We start from the raw sequence: 25,500 nt of genomic DNA on the forward strand, positions 1-25,500 counted from the left end.
TTAAGGTTTCTAGGGGCAAAATGATAACAAACCTGGCAGCGCCCTGATCACAAAAATGCATGTTCAAAATGTATATGTCTATTATGAACATGAATTTTTATAAAAATGCGGAAAATACATTGCATGTTTGGTTTTAAGAATATGTACGTATATGCGTAAATTTTAATAGTGATGAATACGATGACATGTTTTGAAGCAGGTGAGTTGGTTGTAACTAATACGAACACAAACACGAACACGAACATGTAAGGCCAAGGCTAAGTCAATGGGTAAAACTGTCGCTGATGCCCCCCCCCCCCCCCCCCGCTAGGTACCGCGGCTATACGTAGATGGATCCATCGACTTTGAGCTGATACGGAAGTCACAACCAATGATCTGAATTCAATAAAAGAAAAATGAAAACGTATATGATTAAATGATGAGATACGTTTGAATATGTTTATGTTACGATTTGTTTAAGTTTATGCTTTTAACATCAAGAAGTTTATTTTAATTAAAGTACTTTTCACTGTTGTATGTTATGTATATGTACTTGTTAAATCGGTACAGGTGTGTTGAATCTTTAGATTAACTAGGTGTGATTGATGCAAATGAGCATGATGAGGTAGAGACTGGAGGCGCCGAAGAATGAGTAGGCGGAGCTGGTAATGCGCACAATAACCCGAGGACTTTACGTTTTTCCGCACTTTATGTTTACGAGTCAGGGGTGAAACAATGTTTAATACATTTTGCATCTTTTCATATGTTGATGATTTGACAAGTGTTGAGTTTCTTTCAAAACAGTAGACTATGAGGGGATGATATTTAGATTTAACTGTCGTTATTTCTACTCAGTAGTTGAATGACATTTTAAAATGCATGATTGACTGTTTTTATTGCATTTATGTTTATGAGCATTTTAGAAATTAGTTTTTTAAAAAAATTTCTAGTAGTATTTTAGTAGTAAACGTTACATTATACTTATCACGACTTATATTTTCGATTCATATGAAAATTTCTTAACTCTCATTTTTGGAAAAATTTTCTCATGAAACATGTTCGACTCGTGTATTGCGCAGAAATGATTTATCATCTTGATTTTGAGGTAGTATATGAGCCCTCAATCAACACCGAAACTCTGCGTTTTTGAATGATGGGCTTAATCCAAGGAGAATCGTATTTGAGAAGCTCTTATCTTTTGTAACAACTTATTTGGTGGCCAATTTGTGACCATTAAGGGGAACATTTTAAGGCCAGAGTTAATACTAAAAATCATCCTTCCTCGCATATAAATAACCCTCCATGGCTTGAATAATGTCACACTTGAACATTGTGAAATTTCGAGCATAACACCTAGAATCTTGATTCGAGCAACCTTTTGTCTGTTTCGAAGGACCTGATGTTCGAATTCTAACACAAAATTAGGAATGGGAACCCGAGCAAAGACCATGAGGGACCTTGATCTCGAGATTGAGCAACATAAGGAAGTCGTCAATAGCTTACTTTGTGACAAGGATAAGTTGAAGGGAGTTAAGGACCAACTTCAAGCAAATGTAAGACAACTCTCATTCGACAAGAAATTTGCAGAGAAAAAAATTAAAGAATCAAAATAAGAGCTACAAGAGGCCCAAAAATATGATAAAAAAAATTTCAAACACGGCTGAGGCATGGTTCACCCATTTTCAGGTTATGAAACAGCTTAGGATCAACTCCAACAAGAATACAATTCATATAAGCAAGATATGGAGAGCTGAGTACAACAACTTGAATTTAGCAACCAAAACATGGTGCCTAATTCGTTAATCAACAAAATGAGCTCGAGCATTTGCAACATCTAGTGAATTAATGCGAAAGAAGAAGGGTATAATGAAGAATTAGGAAATGGACAAATCCTAGATTAGACTAGGATAGACTAGCATTCCCACGTGTAATAAGGATATTTTGATCCAAACTTTAAATTATAACCCTTCCATTTTCCTTGGAATATAATTTGATTTTAATTTTTCAAAATTTTATCTGAATTTAAGTAAATCATAAAATTAAATACTAAATGATAAGATTAATTGGACTTAGAGTATTATCTATCAGTTATGTTGTGAGGCTAACTATCAGTTGGTAAACTCAAACACTAATTGACAACTTTTTTATCAGTGGAGCTTCACGATTCATTATTCCCCCTAAATTCATGCATTTAGGATAAATCAGTAAGTCCTAAAATCATTCTAAAGTAAGAAATTTATTCTCTGTAAGCGGTTTGATGAAGATATCGGCTATTTGTTCACTTGAGACATATTCCAACCGTATATTCTTCTTTAATACATGATCTCATATGAAATGATGACGAATATCCATATGCTTACTCGGAGAGTGCAAAATTGGATTGAACGTGATTGTTATTGCATTTATATTGTAGCATAAGATTTGCGGCTCTTTGGCATCAATTTCATAGTCTTTCAGTTTTATTTTAATCCATAGAAATTGGGCACAGCAGCTACCAGCAACTAGGTATTCAGCTTCTGCAGTTGAAGTGGCAATTGATGTTTGCTTTTTACTGAACCAAGATCAGTCAGTCTCCAATAAACAGACATGATCCGCTTGTACTATTTCTGTCAAGATTTCAACCTGAATAGTCTGCATCCGAATATCCAAATAGATTGAACGATGAGTCCAGTATACCATAATCCAATATTTTGTGTTCCTTTAAGATATTTAAGAATTTTCTTGGCAGCTAAGTAATGAGATTTTTTTGGATCAGACTGAAAACGAGCACACATACAAATTGCAAACATGATATCAGGACGACTAACAGTTAGGTATAGAAGAAAACCTATTAAACTGCGATACAATGTTACCTCGACTGATAGTCCCCCTATATACAAAGATTCCAATATTCAATTGCTTGACTTGCAATCCGAGAAAGAAAATCAGTTTACCCATAATGTTCATCTCGTATTTATCCTCCATTTTTTTAGGAAACTTCTTGCAGAGTTTTGAGTTAGTGGATCCAAATATAATGTCATCAACATATATACGGACTAACGGGGTATGATTATTTTTAACAAATGTGAATAAATGTTTATTCATTGAACCAAATGTAAAGTCTTGATCAAGTGAAAATTGTGACAAAGTGTCATACCAAGGCACGTGGTACTTGTTATAATCCATACAAATCTTTGTTTAATCTAAACACATGATCATGAAAAATATGATTAACAAAACCTGGAGGTTGTTCTGCATATACTCTCTCTTATAACAGTCCATTTATAAAAGTACTCTTCACATCTATCTGAAATAGTTCAAATTTTTTATAAGAAGCATAAGAAAGAAAAATGTCTCTAGTCTGGCTACAGGTGCAAAGTTCTCATCATAATCAAATTCATATTTTTTTTGAAGCCTTGTGCAACCATTCTTGCTTTGTTTCTTATTACAACACCATTTGCATCAATTTTATTTTTGTAAACTCATCGAGTTTCAAAGACTGTCTGATGAGATGGTTTAGGTACCAAGTACCATACTTTGTTTTTGTCAAACAGATTTAATTCATCCTCCATAGCTTCAATCCAACTGTTATCTAATAGATCTTAACTGATTTTCTTAATTACCAATTGTGAAATAAAAGTAGCATGCAAGAATTCATTAATCATTTGTAGTCTAGTTCTAAGAGGTGCAGCAGGATTACCAATCATCAGTGAGGGTGGATGAGTCTCACTCGATTTGTAAGTTGGTACAAGTGGATTGCTGTTAACAATGACTCCAGTATGATCAGTTAGGTTCTCCTCAGCTAGATTTTCATCAGCTTACATATCATCAGTCTGATTAAAGTCAGCTTGGTTCATACCAGTTTGGTTCATCTGTTCTTCATTTCTTTGTATAACTGACTGATCTGAGATCTTCGGTTCAAGTAACATATGAATCTTTTTATATACATTGATTTCTTCTATGTTGTCATATGCTAGATCAATAATTTTCATCTAATGGCTCAAATAAGCTAGGTTAGCTTTATCATCAGTCATCCCGGTTTTATCAAAAACAACATGAAAGTTTCTTCCTCATTAAAAGTTTTCTTATTAAATACACGGAAAGGCTTACTGACTGCTGAATAACCAAGAAAAATTCCAACATCATATGCAGAAATATTAGTTTTTCATTTATATGAATATAACATTTACAGCCAAAATCATGAAAAATAAGATGAGTTAGGCTTTACCAAATCTTTTGTTGATCATGGATCAGTTCTGTTTGTAGCATGCGGTGTTGATTGCTGCTGCCCAAAATCTTTGTAAAAGAACAGATTCAACAAGCATTGTCCTTGCTGTTTCCTTCAGGGTCATGTTCATTCTTTCAACAAATCTATTATGTTGAAGTGTTCTTGCTACAGAATATTCATGTTGAATTCTTTGTTCTAATAAATACTCATCTAAAGTTTTGTTAATAAATTCAGTACATCGATCACTTCTGATCTTGATTATTGAGGTTGATTTCTCATTTTGAACAATCATAAGAAATTTAATCATTTGGGTAATAGTAATGATTTTTACCACTAATAAATATCACCCAAGTAAATCAAGAAAAATCAACAACAATTACAAGTGTGTATCTCATCCCTCCTAACCTGGTTAAATGTATAGGTCCAAAAAAATTCATATGCAGCAGTTGTAAGCTCAGTCAGTTTGCTACCTTTATTCTTAAAACTGGATCGAATATGCTTACATAACTGACATGCTAAACACATATAATTCTTAAAAAATTCAATGCTAAGAAAACCATTAGCTAGGTTTAATATTATTTAATTGATCTAAAATTGAGATGATTCAATTTTTTATGTCATAGCCACTGTTTATCATTATTAATAGCAGAAAAACAATTTGGTGAGGCTAGATAATTACTATTCCAATATATTTTATAAATGTTACAATTTCTAATTCCAGTTAACAATATTTGATTATTAGTATCCTTAATTAAGTAAATGTCCATACAAAATTCAATTTAGAAATTATTATCACAAAGTTGACTTATATAAATCAAATTACGACACCGAACAAGTAATACTTCTGTTGGAACTTTTCAAGTTCGCAATCTTGATTTTGATGTTAACAAAACTTGTTATTATGTTTCTAACATATTTACTCAAGTGTGAAGTTGCAAACACAAGAAGCAAGCTGAAACTGAATTTTTCACAAACTGAATTTCTGGCGAGCTTCGGTATTTTGATGATATCTCTCAACTGGATTATCCAAATTACAATCCGCTAGCTGGACTGATTAGAAAATTCAATTTGGAACAAATCGTATCTCACGTCAGTTAGGCAAAATCGGATGTTATCATGGTCTAAATGATCGCTCAATTACCGAACTGATCACACGAAAACAGCAATCAGTTGAGTTTGAGCAGCTGCGGTATTTTGGTCATATCTCTCAGCTCGGTTATCGAAATGAAGCGATTCAGTATGCGTTGAAAAGATAAGACGATGATCTACAAATCATCTTCAGAAGTCAAAGTCTGAATCAAAGCTTAAGATGCTGATAAATGACGATGAAGTTATTGGTTCTGCACAAACTGAAATCAGCTAGGCTGATTTCAGCACACCAGCTGAAACTGAACCAACTGAACCAACTCTTGACCAGCTGACCAACCAACTGAACTGAACCAGCTGCTGACCAACTGAAACTGAACCAGACCAGCTGAAGACCAGTTGAACCAGACCAGCTGAACTGAACCAGACCAGCTGAAGACCAGTTGAACCAGTCCAACTGAACCAGTTAAACTAAACCAGACCAACTGAACCAGTTGAACTGATTGACCAGTTGAGTTGACCAGTTGACCAGAGTTGACCAGTCGAGAAAATGTCCAGCAAGACGAATTTGACCGTTGCAATTCCAGAAACAGTACAGAAACTTTCCAACGGTCATATTCTTGTGTCTAACGTATATATCAGTGTTGGAGCCTATAAATACAACATATTGAAGATCAAACAACAGCTTTTAAAGTGGATTCAAAGCATGGGCAGTTAGTATGAAGATATCAGCTAGTTGAGAGCACAATCCCTTGTGTGAGGATACATTTGAGATATACACTGTAAATGATAAATTCCTCACACACAATCACTCACACATATACAAGAGAGTTGAACTTCAAAGATTAGTTGAGTGAGTCTTGCACAAAGACAATAAACTTGTGTATGTAGTCTTTGCATATGAGACATTAAACAATATGCTGATTGTGAGGTGCTGCCTACAATCTTGAGTGCTAGGAGTTCTAGTTGGGTGCTGCCCTTCCGGAATGGGTTTGTACAAGTAGTTGTATAAATCAAAGTCTTCTAGTGGATCTTTCCCAAGGGGAAGAAGGGGTGACGTAGGAGTGTTTGAAATCTCCGAACATCCATAAACAAATTCGTGTCTATTTGTTTATTGCATTTGCTTATCATTTTCACCGTTTTTAAAGATGCATTGTTGAAGCATTTTATGTGTTCTTCAAATATCAAAATATTGTATACCAAATGTTTGATAAAATGCTTCAACTGAATATTTTTACTCATTCAACTTGCATATATTTTAAATGGTTTACAAAATATTTAATCGGTTTCTACGAAGGATTATTTCGAGTATCTTCCGCTTGGTTTTTAACCAAACTCGATTTAACTCATCGGTGTTCAATATTTCAAGAACCGAGCTATTGTAGCTCAACGATTACCCCCCTAATCGATCCCAACAACTTCATTAATATACTATGTTTCCATGAGTAATCTTACTCTTACCTACAGTCTTAGCCTTAGCATTGTCACCGAAGGTGATCTTGGGTCAATCACAGTTTATTAATTCAGCTAGCAGTTGGGCTTGACAAGTCATATGCCCTGAACATTCAATGTCCTAGTACCAAACTTAATTCTTCGGTCTTTCTCATTCATTATTCTGCATACACAAATTAAATCAACTAGTACCCAATCTTATTTGGGTCCAAACGAGATTAGTCCCTTAGAAACCCGCACTTAGATCAACTTGACTTGCTGACCACTATGTTTGTTCAACAAGAGTTGTGAAAAATTGCGTATGTGAAATGCTTGGTTTGTGTGTGATGCTCTGTAAGCGTTGGAATCAAAATGTTATTTAGACTTTGTATCATCATTGGCCTGCTTGTATTTGTACAGACTTTCAGTTGTAGTATTGATAAGTCTTATCCTTCATTGAGTTGGTCTTGCCTGACTGAATCTGTGACCAGATCAGTTGGGCTTGACAGAGGAACTCTCTTGTGTATACCCAACACCAAACGTTTTGCCTTTATTCATCAGTTCAACAGGTTTGTCAACTTGGTCAGTAGGCTTTTGATGTTCATCTATCGTACTGGATTTCACAAAGTGAATATATTTTCCTTTGAACGTGTTCAGTTTCGATTGAGTACTACAGTCAGTGGGGTTGCTATCATTGTTGCTGATTCCGAGACTAGTTTTGTCTCTTGAGTGCTTCAGCAACTCCTGAATTTTCTCAAGACTTGCTAATGAGTTGTTCCAAATGTTACGAAGTTTAGCTAATTTCTTATTTTCATAAATAAGTTGTTGATGCTCATTCGTTATTCTTTCATTCTCAGTTTTCAGCTTTGCAACTTCTGCCTTAAGACCGAAGACTTCAGCTGACTGTTCTAGTGAGGCTCAGTATTATTGTCATTTACACTTGCTTTCTTTGTTTTCACTTTCCTCGAATGATTGAGAAAGTCTCTTGTACTCTATTTCTATGTCATTGAGTGCAGTGATGAGATCTTCTCGTGTAAAATCAGTTGAGCTAATGTCAAATCATTATAGGTAGATTCCAGCTCAGCATCGACCATGAAGCACTCGACCACATCTTCATCACTCTCATTGGTGGAGCAATCTTACTTGGATAAGTCAGTCTCATAATTAGCCCACCTAGCATTGTTGTCTTCAGCCACCAACACTTTCTGGTTTCTTCTCTTTCTGAATGACTTCATGTCATCCATGAACTTATTATTCTTTTCCTGAGATCGACCTTCCTTGTCAGTTGCCATCCTCTCATCCTTCTTTGGTTTATGATAGTCGGCTATGAAATTCTTGACTTTTCCACAGTTGAAACATGCATTGTCCTTATCAGTGGAATTTTTTTGTGGTGATTTCATCAGCTTTCCATTTGGAAGTTGCCCTGATTCTTCCTTAGGAATTTTCCAAATTTCTTCACAAACAGAGACATTGCATCATTGTTCAACTACTCGGCTGACTTTTCTTTCGAGACAATTTGTTCAGTAGTTACAGCAACCAGAGCCTTTGTAGATTTGGTTGAAGATTCACTGTCAGTTCTCGTTTCCGATTCGAATTCATATGCCTTGAGGTCTGTAAACAGATTGTGCAATTAAAGTTTGTTAAGGTCCTTCTATTCTCGCATGTAAATGTTTTGACATCTCATTCTCTTGGGAGTGTTCTCATTACTTTTAAGACTCATTCTCGGTTGCCATATTCTTTGCCAACAGCAGCCAGTTCAATAATGATGATGCTCAATCTTTCATCGAAGTCTGAAATAGATTCTCCAGCTTTCATCTTAATATTGTAAAAAAATTTAATAGCAACAGACAGTTTGTTCTCTTTTGCTTGATCGTTATCTTAGCATACTTGTATTATTTTATCCCATATGTGCTTGACAGAAGGATATCTTAGTTATAGAATGTCCTTAGCCACATTGTCTAAATTGTCTTTTTTCTTTTCTTCACATTTTCATTCTGTTCTTGGCATTTCTATCATTTTTGGAGCACCATCACTGACAGCAATGGCAGTACTTGCTTTTAAAATATTCATCTGACCATCTATGATGACAAATCACATGTCATCATCTTTGAGCGGCTAAGTGAGCATGCGTTCTAATCTTTTAATGATCAAAATCTTCTTTGATGAACATTGGGATTTTAGTAAATGAAGTCATTTGATTGAATAATGTTCAAAGATAAGAATTAACATACTCTAGCACAATTTGTTAGGATCTGAAATAAATTTAGAGGGGTGGATAAATTTATCTCAACAATGTTACAAATTTTTGGAACATTTCATGTTCGCAATCTTGATCTTGATATTAACAAAACTTGTTATTTTGTTACTAAAAAATTACCTAAGTGCGCAGGAAGTTAAAACTGATCAGGCCTCGAACTGATCAGTTATTAAGGCCTAATCTGAAGCTATCAAAGACGTAAAATGAAAAGCCAATTGATTGCTCGAAACTGAATCAGTTCAACTGATATATCGTGAACCAGCTCAACTGTTTGTCCAGCTAATAGGTAGTTCAGCAGAAGACCTCCAGAAGATTGGTCAGCTGATGAAGAGCTCAACTAATGACAAGCCCAGCTGACCAATTCAATTGAAAGAGTGAAATCAGTTCAATTGACGAGTCAACAAATTTCACCAGCCCAACTGAAGACCAGTTTAATTGACCAGTCAGAGCATCAGTTTGGAATCAAACAGTTTGCAGAACACGACAAGCTTATCAAAGGTGGAATCCAGCTGCGCGCATTAAGGAAAAGCAACTATACTATCAAAGTACAATAATGGATGTTGCATCAAAGTTTAAAGTTAAAATTTTCCAGAATGGCTGTCCGAAAAGTCGAGACATAAATTTCAAGGAATGCATTTAAGCTGCAACGATCACATGTGATGAGTCTTGATGTAGGTCGCATTACTGCTATAAATACAGATCAAGACCATCAACAACATAACCAAGGAAGAGTGGAAAAAAAAAAGAAGAAAGGACATGCTTATTGCATAACATCTTACAAAGAAGCAATCAGCTCGGTCGAGGGAACAATTCAAAGTTATATCAGCTTAGTATAGAAGCTTATTTCCCTCAGTGTGTGAGAACACCTTTCGAGTTGTTTTCAGATATCAGTTCTCACACACACACACCACCACTCAAATACCGTCTTGCACAAAGACATAAAACATGTGTATGTAGTCTTTGACACAAAGACGTTAAACAAGTGTTGGCTGGAAGATGATACCTTCAGTCTAGACTAGGAGTTCGGTTAGGCAGTGGTAAGTCCTAAGGTGGGTGGGTTTTTACAAAGTGTTGTATAAATCAAAGTCTTCTAGTGGATCATATCTGAGGTGGTAGAAGGGGTGACGACGTAGGAACAGTTGAAGTCTCCGAACATCCATAAACATATCTAGTCTATTAACTGCTTAACTACGATTTAAACTGATATAGTTCAGCTGATATCGGTTCAGTTCTATCCAGAGCTGAACTGATAGAAGCCAGAACTGATTCTCCGTATTTTAGTCGAACAGTTTACACAAGACATTACTTTTTAAAATATCTCAGTTTTTCTTAACGAATGATTACTTCAAGTATTTTCCGCTTGGTTTGAAACCAAACTCGATCTAATTCATCAGTGTATACATTCTTAGAACACGAGCTATTGCAGCTCATTGAGAATATTGTGTTTGAGGCACCTTCAAAGGTGTCTGAACCAATCTATCACAAATAATTCGGTTGGGTTAGCAACACTTAAATGAAATTCTTGTCAGTTGGGTTATCAGTAAGTCAAAAATGAGAAATGTGTGAAAAGAGACTGACTGAAACTGTTTGAAAAAAAATGACTTATCAAAACTTAGTTGGGTTATCAAATGAGAAGTAAAGATGGTAAAATGAAACATAAATCGACACGAGTTTGTTTCTGGATGTTCGGAATACTTCAATACTTCTACGCCACCCCTTCATACTCACAAAATTATTGCACTAAAGGCACTTTTGAAATCACCCACTTCAGCACGATTTAACATTGCCTAACTGAAACTCTTAATAAATTTCAATTTTAATCAAAATGAGAAGTAACACTTTTTACTCTCAATTACACATATTTCACATAGAAATTCTAAGCACGAATTCATCTTTAAATGATCGGATAATAACTTATCAACGTGTGCTTGCTTTTATCAGTTTTTCTTGCAGAAATCTATTTCAATAAGATACAATAGATCAGTTAATTTAGAGAGAGTTCTAGAGCTCTTAAAAGCTTGTCAAACTGATCTGTTTATAGACTTCATCTGCAATAGTAAATTTTTAAATCATATATCTGTTTCCAAATATGTACGTCGTTGTTGTCATGTCATTATCATTTTTGACATATTCTAGCAGTGCGCGTGAATTCTGAAATTCTGTTGAGATTCACTGACTGTTGGTACGGAAAACTTTATCTGATATTTTCGTTGGGCTTTGATTCTTAATCACTGAATATATCTATATTCATTAGAGAATGTTTGATTTGGGTTGATTGACCGAGTGAAATAAACTATCATTTAGGCTTCATTAGTTATCCGAATGTCAGTTTGTCTATCAATATCTCTCTTATATTATCAGTTTGGCTCGGTAGTCAAATGGACTCTTAGAGAAATTTTAATTGTTAATATTCAATTTTCTTCTTGAATTCAATTAAATTGGTCTCTGTAATTATCCGTTAAATCAGTATTCTTATTAAGAGCACCCACGTTGGTGCATTAATAGGTAGTTATTAACACCAATTAATATTAATGTACCAATGTGGAGATATACATTATTAATCTTGGATGTCATGTCAACATAAAAATTCATCAGAATTAATCTCATTAATTCACATAAAACAAAAAAGCTAAACGGCTCTTTTGACTATCTATATATTCTATCTATATATATATATATTATTCTTTTTATTTTGTTTTGAAAAATAAATTCTTCCAAAAAAAAATATTTTATTTAAAAAACCAAATGATATCAAAGAGTTCCAACTGTTTTTTCATTTTTTAATAATATTTTAATCAATATTGAAATTAAGTTATTTTTAAAATAATAATACTATTTATTTTCAATAATATTTATTGTAAATTTTTAAACAAAATTAGAAAGATATTTAATTAATATAAAATAAAAAAGATAAATAAATGGATAGTGGGACCCATAAATAATGAAAGTTGATATTAAATAAATGTGAGAGTGTATTAATAATGAGAAAGTGTTAATATAATGATTATGTGGCTCGTAGACCCCACATTTTTTGAAGAGATGAAAAGTTAATAACATACATTAATTACTACGGATGCGGATGCCCTAAATCACCAAAACTTAAATAGTTATAACATAAATATTTTTAATATTACATATCTTTTTATTTTATATTTGACCCAACAATCTGATATAGTTTTTAAAAAGACTAGTTCTTTTTTAAAAACTTAGTACTCATTATAAATCGAGAGCATAAATTTTTTAAGTTCGACTAAATCTAAAAACAATAAGATACGGCACAATCACTAGTATATATAGTAGCATTATCAAAACCAGAAAGGATCGCCCATTTCGATCGGTTCGACCAAAAACCGATCACGAGTTCTGTACTAAACACGCTCAAAAATTGTTTTACCAGTTCTGATCAAGAACCTATCGTAACAACTACGAACTATAAAATCGGTTAAACCAAATCTCCAATATTTTTTTTGAAAAATTAATTTCTTAATTTTAAAATCGTAAATTTAATATTTAATTATATATAAACATAATTATTTGATATTTGGATTTCACTAAAAATATTATTTTACTTTTACTCAAGTTTATTTAATTTATTGTTTGTTTTAAAAAATACGTAACTATCACTGTGTGTATATAATTATTTAGTTTTTAAACTTGGCTAAATATATTTTTTCTCTATTTATATAAATCTTTTAGGTTTTAAAATTAAAACATATTATATAAATATTTATATGATAAAACAATATTTTGGTCCGACTGTCTGATTAAACCGAGCCAGCCTATTGACCCGTCGTTTTTAGAATAGACTAGCTCGATCACCAATCCGTTATGAAAACATAGCTTTAGCAATTGAAACGAAAATATTTTAAAAAGTAATTTCGAATTCAAGATTCGAACGGAAACATTTAATGGTAGATCCTAAATAATAACAAATTAATTTGTCAAAACATTATGGGCATAATATTTTATTTGGTTTTTTATATGCCACATGTAATATTTTTCTTTTTTATACAATTTTATCCTTAAATTATCAATATATGATATTCATTTTTTATTAAAATACGAGAGACTAACATATTCCAATGAAGTTTGTGATACGAAGAAAATTACTCAGGGTTGAAGATAGACGAACTCATTTTAATTACAAAGAAAACGTAAAGAACACAAGAAAATGGAATTAAGACATCCATAACCATTTCAAATGTTCTGGTACAACCAGTTCATGTTAGGACCTCGAATGGTTGTACAAAATCACGCATTACTTCACTACACAAAGTGCCTAGAACTCGATGAATGAACAGGAAACACGACGAGCTTATGAACAAACTAAAACAAGAAGCAGAAAACAAATTAGATCAGTAAACTGAGTGAGTGGACCAAATTAAAAGAGTAACAAAAAAGGAAACAAAGTGGTGTATTTGTTGCTCATCTCTTCCTCAACTCTCAACTCTTAAATTGGTAACCAACAATTAATAACCAAGGAGCTGTCACCCAATGTAATTTAGTGCATGACTGCCATCTTCTCCGCAAGAACTTTTACAGCTATTAATGTTATATCCATGTGCTGCTGCTAAATTTGTATGACCCCTGGCGACACTAGAATTTCCAAGGCATAAAACTTCACCTAATGGTCCACCAGGTGGTGAGTTAATCCAAGAAACTTGATTTATCCATTGGGATTTCAGGATCCCGTCTGTATCTCTACCAGAATCAATCATTTCAATCCCGAAATGACTGTTTTTATCAAATTCATCAACCTCATTTACACGACCAGACATTGATAGTGTGAGAGAGGAGGGGGTTGGAAGTAGGGGTGGCTTCTCTTTTTCAAAAGTATCAATGAAAGGTATGGTTGTTTGTGTTGTTCTGTCTGAATTTGGTGACAAATTTCCTCGTAAAGATGGGATTTTCGAGTCAAGAATTGAAATGCAAAACTGCCCAATCCCCATTTCATGATGATTCTCCAATATTTTCGGGCTAAAAGGATCCAAGTTCATGAAACCGTGGTTTCCTTGTGTTTGAAATGCAGTTACGTTATTCTTGTTGCGGCTTTTGTTGCTGCTGACGCTGTTGTCGACGCTGTTCGTAAACCATTCAGCATACCTTTGATAAAATATAAAGAAACACAAACTCACACACCTTCAATAAATATCAAGAAACAAATTGAGGCACTGAACAAAAACAATAATGTTAAACTGCAAAACTACAATTGTTGCGCAGTTCTTATGAACTCGAGTCTTTAGAACGAGTAGTTTTCAAAATAACAATGATACATTTCTTTTTATATTTCATTAAACTGCATTAACTGCTAGTTTCTAAATCTTTGTTATTCAATCACCAACCAACATAAATCCGAGGATGCTAAAGACTAAGTTACAATGATATTTACTAATTCAAAGATCAATAAGACACTGTTTCACTCAACAAAATAAAAAGCCTTATTTATTTGTGTGCAAGCCAAACAAAGGTCAGAGGGGGTCAGGCCCAGAAGCCACACCACGTATAATCTATGAAGCTCAGGATAAGAACAACAAATGAATATAATAATACTAGGAAAGCAATGTGTCACAAAGAAAGTTAACATAAGCATTAAGTCCTAAGATTCTGATAAAAAAAATATCTTGAAAAATCTCTTACCTTGTCTGCTCATATGGTGTAGCAGACACCATTGTTGGAAATTGAGAAGCTGGGTTATGTAGGGACTGAGAGAAAGTACTGTTGATGGAATTGTATGAGGAAACTTCCACATGCTTTCTTGAACGTGGTCTAGTTTTGTGAGAATGGCGTTCGCAGTATTTGTGATCAGGGGCCACATCTCTGGAGCACCTCCATTTCTTCCCATCTGTTCTTTTACACCTCCACGGCTCTGGATCCCATCTATTTGTTGAAAATTTTGAATCCAAACCAGCAGGTGCTGATACACACAGAAACACAGGACGAATTAAGAACCTGAGGATCATGATCCCTGTTCATCTGGCCTAAAAATGGTGAAACAAAAAACTTTGTAAGAATATATGGGATTTGTGAAAAAGGGACTTTACTGTTAGATTGGGGGCCAGGAAGAAGAGATGAAACTGGTAGGATTAGTTGAGGAGGAACAGGACTAGAGGCCATCATGTACTTGTGTATCATTTTCTGTCTTTCGAGTTCTTGCCACTGTGAGGCTGTGAAAAGGGGTTTTCCGCTCATTTCACCCCCTGAAACCAAAATCGATATTTCAGATATTTTATTCAAGAAACAAATGCAACCATACCAATCAGTACCCTAAAACTATACAAGGAGAGAAAAAGTTCAAGAATCACTATATATCAGTACACGGATATCATTCCCAAACGCCACCTTGTTACCTGAAGCGTTAAAGAAAATGGGCCCAGCAGCACCGCCGCCTCCAACTCCATCACCGCCACAAGAATAACCAAACTGATAGTGATAAAAAGGCAAAGGCATGGGCTTTTTACACATAGAAGATTCAGTCTGCATCTTCAAACTCAACCCCACATCACAATCTGATGATGATGATGATGAGTAATTTCTTTCTTTTCCCTTCTCCATCATTCCCCCTCCTAATCTTTAGCATAAATTTACAAAACCCACAAGAAAAGCCGAAGCTTAATTAAAAGTTATCCTCGTTTATGAATCTGGAACTTGAGACCTTTCCTCTCTGTGTCTGTGTTACAGATTTAGATTTGGAGAATGTTTTCAAGATTCGGTGACCGCCATTCTATACTTGGGTGTTTGTGTGGGTGTTTGGTTCCTATGCTTCCAACATGGCCCAAATGCCCGTTTGTTTCCCCATGATTATATTGCATGTTTCACGGATCATATTTTATCAGACAAATATCTTATTTTGGTCATCCATGAAAAAATATTATTTTTTATGATAAGAATATTGCTTTTTATTGTGAATATCGATAGGGTTGACCCGTCTCATAAATAAATATTCGTAAGATCGTCTCACAAGATACCTACTCAATAATGAATTGAGGTCATTTCTTAAAAAATAATCGATTTGGTTTATCTTAAAAATTTTAATAATATTAAATTATATCATATAAAACAAGATTCGAAATTTTATAAGTCCCGTAAAAATTTCATAATATTAAATAGTTTAAGCTAGCACAAAATTGAAAAAGATTATTATTTTAACATTAATCTGGCACCCAATATTAAACAATTTTTAGCTTTTATCCCTCACTAAACCACCAATAAACTATTGACAAATTCCTCAATCGGGAAGAGAAATATGTGAATTAGAAGAAGCAGCCTAGAAGGCAAAGAAGATTGAATTGGTAAAATGTAACAACCGCATTTACAACAAAATTTAGAAGTACGTAGAACAATATAAATCGTTTCGATATACAAGTGTAAAATATTTTTACATAGAGAAATTCAAAACTTACCATCAAATTTGTTACAACATTAGAAAGACACCAAAAACAAAGAACAACTTTACCAAAAGAAATGACAAAAACTCTGAAGGGGATGATGTTGATCACAAACGTATAGGAAATTAATATATTGTGTGTATCAGAAGTTATTGTTGTGCTCTAGTGTTGTCAACATAAGCACATAACATACAGCGGAAATTAATTATTGACATACAAATATAACTTGAATAAATAGAGACCAGATTTAAATTATGCACAAGTACAAATACTTGTGCAATGTCTCCTTGCAAAAATTCACTAGGAAAATATGTAATTTTTTTTACACAAAACAATACTAGTGAAAATAACAAAATCAAATTTTTTGACACTCTAAGGAATTAAAATGCATCAAAATCAACTAAACTCAAAACTGGATGCATGAACTGAAGTTGCTTAAAAACAATAGAAGAACATTCTTCGATCAACACTCTGCATCAGTGTTGTTCTGCACGTGTCTTCAACACCAATCAGCAACACGGTATAACAGTGAATTAATCAAACAAAATCTTCACACGAAAATCTCCAATACTGAACTTTATGTATGTTTAGAAAAACTCCAGCAGCTGCAAAAAGTGATCAACCAATCACACAAAAGCTTCTCTTCAAAATAGGTTTTTCTCACATGCAAGAACTCCTCTGCCCACCTTCCCGAAGACCCTCACGTAAAGACTCGCACAAAAAGACTCACGCCGAAAAACCTCTTCCACGGTTGTATGGCATTCCATATTTATACCCAATACTTGACCTAAAATCAATTCTATACGAGAGTCCTAGAAAATATGGAAACAAGATTTTCATTAGATATAAAACTCTTTTAAACAAGGATAAAATATCTTAGAGATAAAAATCATATTAAAAACAAATCCTATAATATCTAGAGATAAATCGAGCAAGATCATCATCTAGAAATAAATCAAGAAATATTTTATAATTTAGAAATGCAAAATCTTACATTGATAGTATCAATTTAACAAAATAAATAAGAAATAAAATATTCCTTTCAATCTCCTCCTTTTTGCCTTTCTAGACAAAACATCCAAAAATGATAATCTTGATTATTTCAGTATTAAGTTAAGCTCTCCCTGCGTTAGAGTGTATCTCCCCCTGAATTAAACATGTTAGAGCATTGGTGTTGTTGATAGTATTGCCAACAGCATCGTTAGAACATTGAAAGCATGCGAAGACATATGAAGGAAAAAGAAGTGCATTCAACAGCAAACAGATAAAAGAGCAAACCGATATAAAAAGTAAAAACAGTCTCAGCTCCTGCAGATGCTTCAACATCATCATCACCACCCATTCTCTTTGTCATTTTTGGTTCTTCTGCTCTCCCTTTTTGGTCAGAATGTATGCCAACTTCCAGCAGTAGCATATACTCAGCCATTTGCTCTTCATAGTAAATAATGAGATCTTTGGCCTTTTGGATCTGTTGCAAACCAAAGTCAATTTTGTGCATGTAGATGAGAGGCAGAGAGCATGACGTAGACTTCAGGAGAGGAAGTGAATGTGGATGCCGTGTTGCCAACACCAGTGGCAGCACTAGTCGCTGATCGAGGCAGGTCCAATTTCCTGTTACCCTTGAAATAGGCAGGAGCGATCTTTAGAGTTTCGCTCACATTAGAAAGGGTCTCGTCATCTTCTTTAAGGAACCCCTGTGACTCTAGTGTCCCAAAGATCAAGGATGGAAAAGGTATTCGTGTGGACTTCAATCCACTTTCAGCAAATTGAAGGACGGTTCTAAACACCAACTGTCCAAAATTAAAGGGGCGATAGTACCAATGGCAAAACAAAGTGATGGCTTGTGGTTTGGTAGCCACAGTCGTGTTGGTGGAGGGAGTCCAGTTGCTTTTTGCTGTCTTATTCAGGACTGAATAGAAAGAAGTTAGACTTGTTGCAGACAGACGCATCAGGTGACTGGGAAATTCAGTGATTAGTCCACAAGTGAGTACATCAGTGATAGCATTGATGTCTGCCGTGATTTCATCTTCTTCGTCCGTGGAGGTATTATAAAATTCATTGATGACAGCCAAGGAGAACTTGAAAATCTGATCCAGCAGAAAAATTTTCCAAAATTTAACAGATCGCTAATCTCCACCACTTGACATATGGTTATAGTAAAACTCCAACACGTGTCTTCTGGAATAAGGGACAATAGTGCTGATCGTAGCTAGCAGTCCTTGATCTTTGAAAAATACCGTCAAATTTTGTTGGCCATACGCCTCCATGTCAATGTTCCTCTCTTCAATAAATTATCTATTCTCATAGAGAGGCCATAGGACTAAGGCAACTTCAGTGTAGAACTTGGTGGATAAAGAATGGTTCACATAATAATCAGAAGAGTCAATGTTGTCAGCGGAGTTGACAACATTGGGTTCAACATCAACAGTATCTTCAGCCACCTGTAAAACGTAAGAGAGAATTACGAAAGAAATCAAGAATTACGTACAAAAACACACAAAGAAATCACGAGAGCAAGGAAAGATTGCGAGAGTAAATGAGAATAAGCAAGAGTAATTATCAGGGATTTAACGGCAACAAAAATATATACTCTTACTCTAACGAAAAAATGCACCGATTCAATCCTTTATCACCAAAAAATCTGCATAGTAACGGTAATATATTGCAGACTTGATTTACAGTTTACATGTCACATCCTCATTCAACAAGTAAAATTGATTCAACCTCGTGTTATGACTATTTCATAAGATTATCCAGTGAAACCTCACGTCGATTATAACCCACTGACACCAGTAGTCACATAAATTCAAAATCTAGGTAATTAAGGTTTTCATCAACCGTCATAGGTCAACAGTGATATGTCTGTCACTGAACGTGATAAATTCGCGAAACAAAAATCAATATACATGTCCTATATATGCCTCCAATATGATGAATTATCGAAATGTCAGGCAGTATATAAATGGTGATGTGTTTGAACTTGGGTGTTGGCAACACTTCCTGGTAACACCACTGTTTATGAGTCAATACTTCCATAAAATTTTCTTTTGATTCAGAAATGATGGCTCTCACACTAGAATAACGGTTTTCAATGGACTCCCCTATGTAGCTTTTTTCATCACTATTTTGACTTAGAATTGGTAGCCCCCACACTAGAAGGACGGTCTTCAAAGCACTTCTCTAAGTAGCTTTTTCTATTTTCTTTTAATCTGATTATTTTTTTCTTCATCTTTTCTGTTTTTCACCAAACTGCTCAAGTTTTTCAAGTCACCATTTTCATATTGGACATGATCAAGAAGATCTCAAGATTCCTCAATTATTTGATGATTGAGATTGAGCATAAAACATCTACAAAACTTGATTGGACGATTGATCTTTGTCCGGGTGCACACAGCGAGATTTCATCATTGTACACATTACACTAAAATGAGATGATTATGATTATACAGTAATCCTAGCATTCTAAACATAGATGTTCAAACATGGTGTTTTCATCGGTGTTGGCAACACTAATGACAACATGGGTGTGTGATTATTGTACGCACATACTGAGAGACTTCCGAAGGTTGGAGAATCTCTCAAAGTCCAAATATTTCGTGAATATATCAGACAGCTAGTTTTCAGTGCTAACAAATTCCAGTCGAATTATGCCTTATCAAATCTCGAATAAATTGATGTCTTATGCCTATATGTTTTATTCGAGAGTGTTGAATATGATTATTAGAAATGTCTATAGCACTGGAGTTGTCACAATATACTATCATGATGTCACTTTGAAAACCATAATCCTCAATCATTTGATTCATCCAAATAAGTTGTGAGCAGCAACTAACAGCTCCTACATACTCAGACAGCTGTGGACAAGGACACACAATTTTGCTTCTTAATGTACGAAGACACAAGGTTGTTCCCTAGGTAAAAACACCCACCCGATGTGCTCTTCCTATCATATAGGTCTCGGCCCAGTCAGCATTAGAAAAACCTACCAAATTTGTGTTTGTTTCTTGTGTGTACCATAATCCTAATTCTAGTGTACCTGCAATGTATCTAATGTGTTTCACAGCTTTTAGGTGTGATATTTTTGGATTTGATTGGCACCTAGCACACAAGCAGACACTGAACATAATATCGGGGCGTTTGGCAGTTAAGTACAGAAGACTACTGATGATGTGGCGGTACATGGTGTTATCAACACCATCAGAAACATCATCTTTAGACAGTTTTTCACTTGATCCCATAATGAGTTTTCATATGCTTAGAATTATTATTTGAGAACTTTTTAATCAAATTCTTAGCATACTTGGATCGACAAAAAATACATCATCATGTAATTGTTTAACTTGCAATCCAAGGAAGGAATTCTACTCTCCTACGGTGCTCATTTCAAATTGCGATGACATGCATTCAACAAAATTATCAACAAGATTTTGTGATGAAGCACCAAAGATAATGTCATCTACATAAACTTGGCAAATCAAAATATCATGCTTCAATTTTTGAATAAAGAGGGTTTTATCAACCTCGCCTCGTTTAAATCCCAAGTTGATTAAGTAATCAACCAACCTACCATATCATGCTCGTGGAGCCTGTTTCAGTCCATATAGAGCCTTTTTCAGCTTATAGATATAGTCTATGTGATGTGGATCTTCAAATCTTTTTGGCTGACTTACATATGCTTCCTCGTTTAAAATTCCATTTAAAAAAGCACACTTTACATCTATTTGATATAATTTGATGTGAATATGGCATGCTATGGCAAGCAACAGTCGGAATGACTCAATTCGGGATACATGAGCGAAAGCTTCATCAAAATCCACCCCCTCAGCCTGCGTATATCCTTGAGCTACCAACTGAGCCTCATTTCGAACAATGTTACCAGATTCATCCATTTTTTTTAAAAAAAATCTATTTTGTTCCAATAACATTGGTATTTGATGGTTTAGGAACCAAATCTCATACATCATTGCGCACAAATTGTTCAAGTTCTTCATGCATTGCATTGACCCAGAATTCGTCTTTTAGTGCATCGTTAATGTTTTAATGTTCAATTTGAGACACAAAACAAGAGTGACTTACCTGAGAGTACTCGGAGCTCATGCATACTAGCCTAATCATCTTTCGGTAGTTGACCTTCTCCTTTTTCCTAGTTTGCACATCTTCATGTACTTTACTAATGATTTGTGATGATGGGCGATTCTTCTGAATTTTGCTGGGAATTTTTTTTCACCATTGATTACCGCATCATCATCTTCTTCTTCATTCTCCACTGTTTCTGTGCAACTTTGTGGCAGTGTTGTGCTGGGTGTTGCAACACTTAGCTCAACATCAGCCTCAACACCATTTCTGGTCAGTGGCTCGCAGTTATCCAGCAAATCTTCTACATCATCCTCCGGTGTTTAACTGCCAGATCTGCAATATCATCAAACACAATATTAGTTGATTCCGTTGTAGTCCTGGTCTTAGATTAAATACACGATAAGCACTAATATTAGTAGAATATCCAAGAAACAGACATTTATCACTTTTGGAATCAAATTTAGTTAGATGATCTCTATCATTCAACACATAACCTACACATCCAAAAATATGAAAATATTTAAGGTTTGGTCTTCTTCCGGTGATAATCTCATATGAGGTCATTGTAGAACCACTCTTTAAATATACACGGTTTGAAATATGACACGTCGTGTTCAACGCATTGGCCCAAAAACGTTTTGAGATATTTTTAGAACTTAGCATGACTCGAGCCATTTCTTGCAAGGTTCGAATTTTCCTTTCAGCTCCACCGTTTTGTTGAGGAGTTTTAAGGCCTGAAAACTCATGAATTATTCTCTTCTTTTCATACAAATACGCAAATTGAGAATTTTCAAACTCCTTATCATGGTCGATTATGATCTTACCAACATTCATATTATGCATACTAGTGACCTTGGCATGTAGCTTTTTGAAGGCATCAAATGTGTCTGATTTCTCTCTAAAAGAACTTACCCAAGTGAAACGTAAGAAATCGTCAACACAAACAAATGAGTACTTCTTACCTCCTAGGATCTCCACCTCCATTGGACCCATAGGATCCATATGCAAGAGTTCAAGACACCGTGTTGTCCCAAGGTATTGCAACACTTGGTGTGGAACACGAGTTTGCTTACCTTTTTGACATGGTCCACAAATGTATACAGTTCCTGAACTTAAATTGGGCATACCTCAACATCATCATACTTACTAAGATTCTTCAATGTCTTGAAGTTTTCATGTCCCAATTTTTGATGTCATAGATTTAACTCGCTTACTTTGATATTTCGACAAGCATGGTCTTCACCAGTTGGTAGCAGTTGTCAGCAGATCTAGATCATGTCATAACACAGACATTAGCATTATCAAAGACTTAACAATTATTTATGTTAAACTTAACATGCAAGTCATCATCACACAGTTGAATAATGCTTATTAAGTTTGAGTTGAGTCCCTCAACATGAAACACATTGCGAAGTTAGGAATTCCATCCACATTTAAGATTCCCTTGCCGACAATTTTCCCTTTTGCACCACCTCCATAGGTCACACATCCACTTCTCACTTCAATATAGTCAGTAAGGTGTTCCTTGGATCCAGTCATGTGGCGCGAGCACCCACTGTCAAAATACCATATACCTGCAACGTTAGTTTTAAAAGACGTATAAATGACATTACAATGATAACAGCTTTTGGTACCCAAACTTTCTTCACGGGAGGTTTCTTGATTGTTGTGTTGTCCCTGGTGTTGGGAAACACCCGATTTGCATGTCAGTTCATATAGTCATTTCTCAGCTTAAAACAAAAAAGTTTGATGTGACATGGCTTATGACAGTAGTGGCAAATAAGGCGATTCTTCCTTTGTTTCGGATTTTACATCTTGGTTGGGAAATCCTTTATCGCAGGATCATCGAAGGTATCGGATCGACTTTCCTTTCCCTTATAAAAGCAGTTGATTGTGATCCAGAGTTAGAAGTTTCTCCATGTTTATATGTGCTTTTAACGTATCCAAGACCAGCTCTACTGTCATTTTCCATCATTTGCATCAAGTCAAGTTTTGTTGAACTTGAGTTGAATTTTCCAAGAGTTTTTTAGGCTTTCTCGAAATCATCCTTGACTCTACAAAGCTCAAGACCCTTCTTGATAAGCACAACTTCAAGTCGAGACACACATTCTTTCAAATCAGTATTCTCCTTAGAGATTATCGAATTTATTTTATTTCTTTTGATCCAATCTTCGTATAGATCTTCATACATAGCCTGCACAAGAATCGGTATACTGGATTTCATGATTACTTGAGTCACTATGAGATTTAGCATTGAGACACAAGGATTTTGAAGTGGTGTTGCGGCCTGGTGTTGCAACACCTGAGGCAACACCATGCGAGTTGACTTGCAGGCAGCATTTTTCCTTCAAAACAGCAGATAGGGAAGAGTGCTCTTCTCCTTTACAAGATTCCAGTTCTTCTTCTGAGTCGTCATCACTCAAGAAAACTACTATGCCCTTGTTCTTACGAAGTCTGTTGGCACATTCATTTGCATAATGGCCGAATCCAGAGCATTCTCCACATTGGACCGAATCTAATCTCTTAAGATCAGGTCGAGCCATCAATTCATTCCTCGGCCTAAATTGTCCTTTAGAAAATGCAGATCTCTTATTCTTTTCAGAAACAACAAACGGAGGTTTTGGTATTTGAATGATTTTATTTTTGTCTTTGATCTTTTTCAGATAATCACCGAACTTCTTGGTTATCAGTGAGATTGAATTTTCACATAGTTCTGACTCATTGACTTCCTGAATTAGGTCATCAAAGAATCGTCAGAAATTTGGAGTGCAACAGTGTAATGCCCGAGATTTTTATTCTGTTAATCTGAGATTGTATTATTGTAATCTGAAATGATTAATTGATAATTGATGTGATTATAGACAGAAAGGAACAGACGGGGAAAACAAGAGAAGACATGAGATATGTGCGAGGACAGAACCCTTCGCGCATATGCGCGACACGAGGCGCGCATATGCGCGAGCATGGCAGAGAACCTCGCGCATATGCGTGAGAGAGGGCGCGCATATGCGCAAGCTAGTGAACTTGACAAGTGCCGAGACAGTAGGTCTCGCGCATATGCGCGGGGTCAGGGCGCCCATATGCGCGAGCAGAAGATTTTGATGCGCAGAGACCAGTAGGTCTCGCGCATATGCGCCGGGGAAAATCGCGCATATGCGCGAGACGTGCAGCATGAAGAGTTAGCCACGTTTCTTTATCATGCATATTAGATATAAACAAATGAAATTCCTTCAGAATTCAGCAAGGGAAGAAACCAAAAGCTCCAGGAGAAAGTTTCAAGTTCTTGATACTAGAATTTAATTTTGTGCAAGATCCGGCCGTCTGATTTTCAATCTGAGTTCAGTGCTATGTTCTATCGACAAGAGCTTCAACGGGACATAAGTTTTACTACTTTCTTTTATGATTTGAAAATATGATATTGAAGGAATCAGAGTTTGACTGATATTATCCGTTTCTGAGATTATGATAATCGTGTAATCGAAACCAGATCGAAGAACAGATGTCATATGAAATTGTTATGATTTTTAGAGTTGATTGAATTGAGATTATACAGATTTGATATCAGATTGAGTTTGTTATCGATTATGAGTTATGATTTGTATCTGCTGATATTGTATTGCTGGGTATATCGAGATTGTGCAGTTATGCCGTCGAAACAGAATTAGATTGAGTTCTTATTATATCCAGTATTGATTTGAGTTGTATATTGATATTGTATTTCTCGAATATGTCATTCCAGAGTTGGTATTGACGACTTCAAAGAACGATCAGATCCAGACTGGTATTGATTTCATTGATCAGATCGATCTACGAAAGAAAAGTATAAATAAATATCGAACCGGGAAGATACGACTCGAGTTAGATTCGACTTGAGTTTCCCAAAACCACATACTTTATTTTATAGCATTGATGTTTGCAATTCATGAGATTGATATGCTTATTCTATTGATTTATAGTAGAGAATGTATTGAGTCATGGGCTGATGTGCCTAGTCATTGCCTGAGGTTCCAAGTCTTTGGCAGAACCGCCAAGACACTGGACTTTTGGTGGTATCGATGGGCTTAGGAGTAGATCGACTC

At 35.1% G+C, this 25,500-nt stretch overlaps 1 protein-coding gene across 2 annotated transcripts; it reads right to left on the reverse strand.

The window, feature by feature from the left end:
• Positions 1 to 13,135: 13,135 nt before the first annotated feature.
• LOC142527940 (growth-regulating factor 8-like) lies at positions 13,136 to 15,744 on the reverse strand. Of its 2 annotated transcripts, none has more exons than XM_075632942.1 (4): positions 15,308 to 15,744; positions 15,002 to 15,157; positions 14,598 to 14,874; positions 13,136 to 14,039 (listed from the first exon to the last, which is right to left on the reverse strand). In XM_075632942.1, the coding sequence occupies exons 1-4, from the start codon at positions 15,513 to 15,515 to the stop codon at positions 13,448 to 13,450; spliced, it is 1,233 nt and encodes a 410-aa protein (XP_075489057.1). In that variant the 5' UTR covers positions 15,516 to 15,744; the 3' UTR covers positions 13,136 to 13,447. The 2 variants fall into 2 exon arrangements, with proteins under 2 accessions (XP_075489057.1, XP_075489055.1); XM_075632940.1 differs by having other exon boundaries at positions 13,136 to 14,063; positions 15,308 to 15,743.
• Positions 15,745 to 25,500: the final 9,756 nt, after the last annotated feature.

Source organism: Primulina tabacum, chromosome 15 (genome assembly GCF_025594145.1).
Source record: "Primulina tabacum isolate GXHZ01 chromosome 15, ASM2559414v2, whole genome shotgun sequence".
NCBI classification, from domain to species: domain Eukaryota; kingdom Viridiplantae; phylum Streptophyta; class Magnoliopsida; order Lamiales; family Gesneriaceae; genus Primulina; species Primulina tabacum.

Excerpts from the sequence above, each read along its gene's own strand:
- LOC142527940 (XM_075632940.1), bottom strand. The coding sequence starts at position 15,515 with ATGATGGAGAAGGGAAAAGAAAGAAATTACTCATCATCATCATCATCA. Across the intron at positions 14,875-15,001 it reads TCCTGGCCCCCAATCTAACA|CACCTGCTGGTTTGGATTCA; the intron begins GTAAAGTCCCTT and ends TGTGTGTATCAG. Across the intron at positions 14,064-14,597 it reads ACACCATATGAGCAGACAAG|GTATGCTGAATGGTTTACGA; the intron begins GTAAGAGATTTT and ends ATTTTATCAAAG.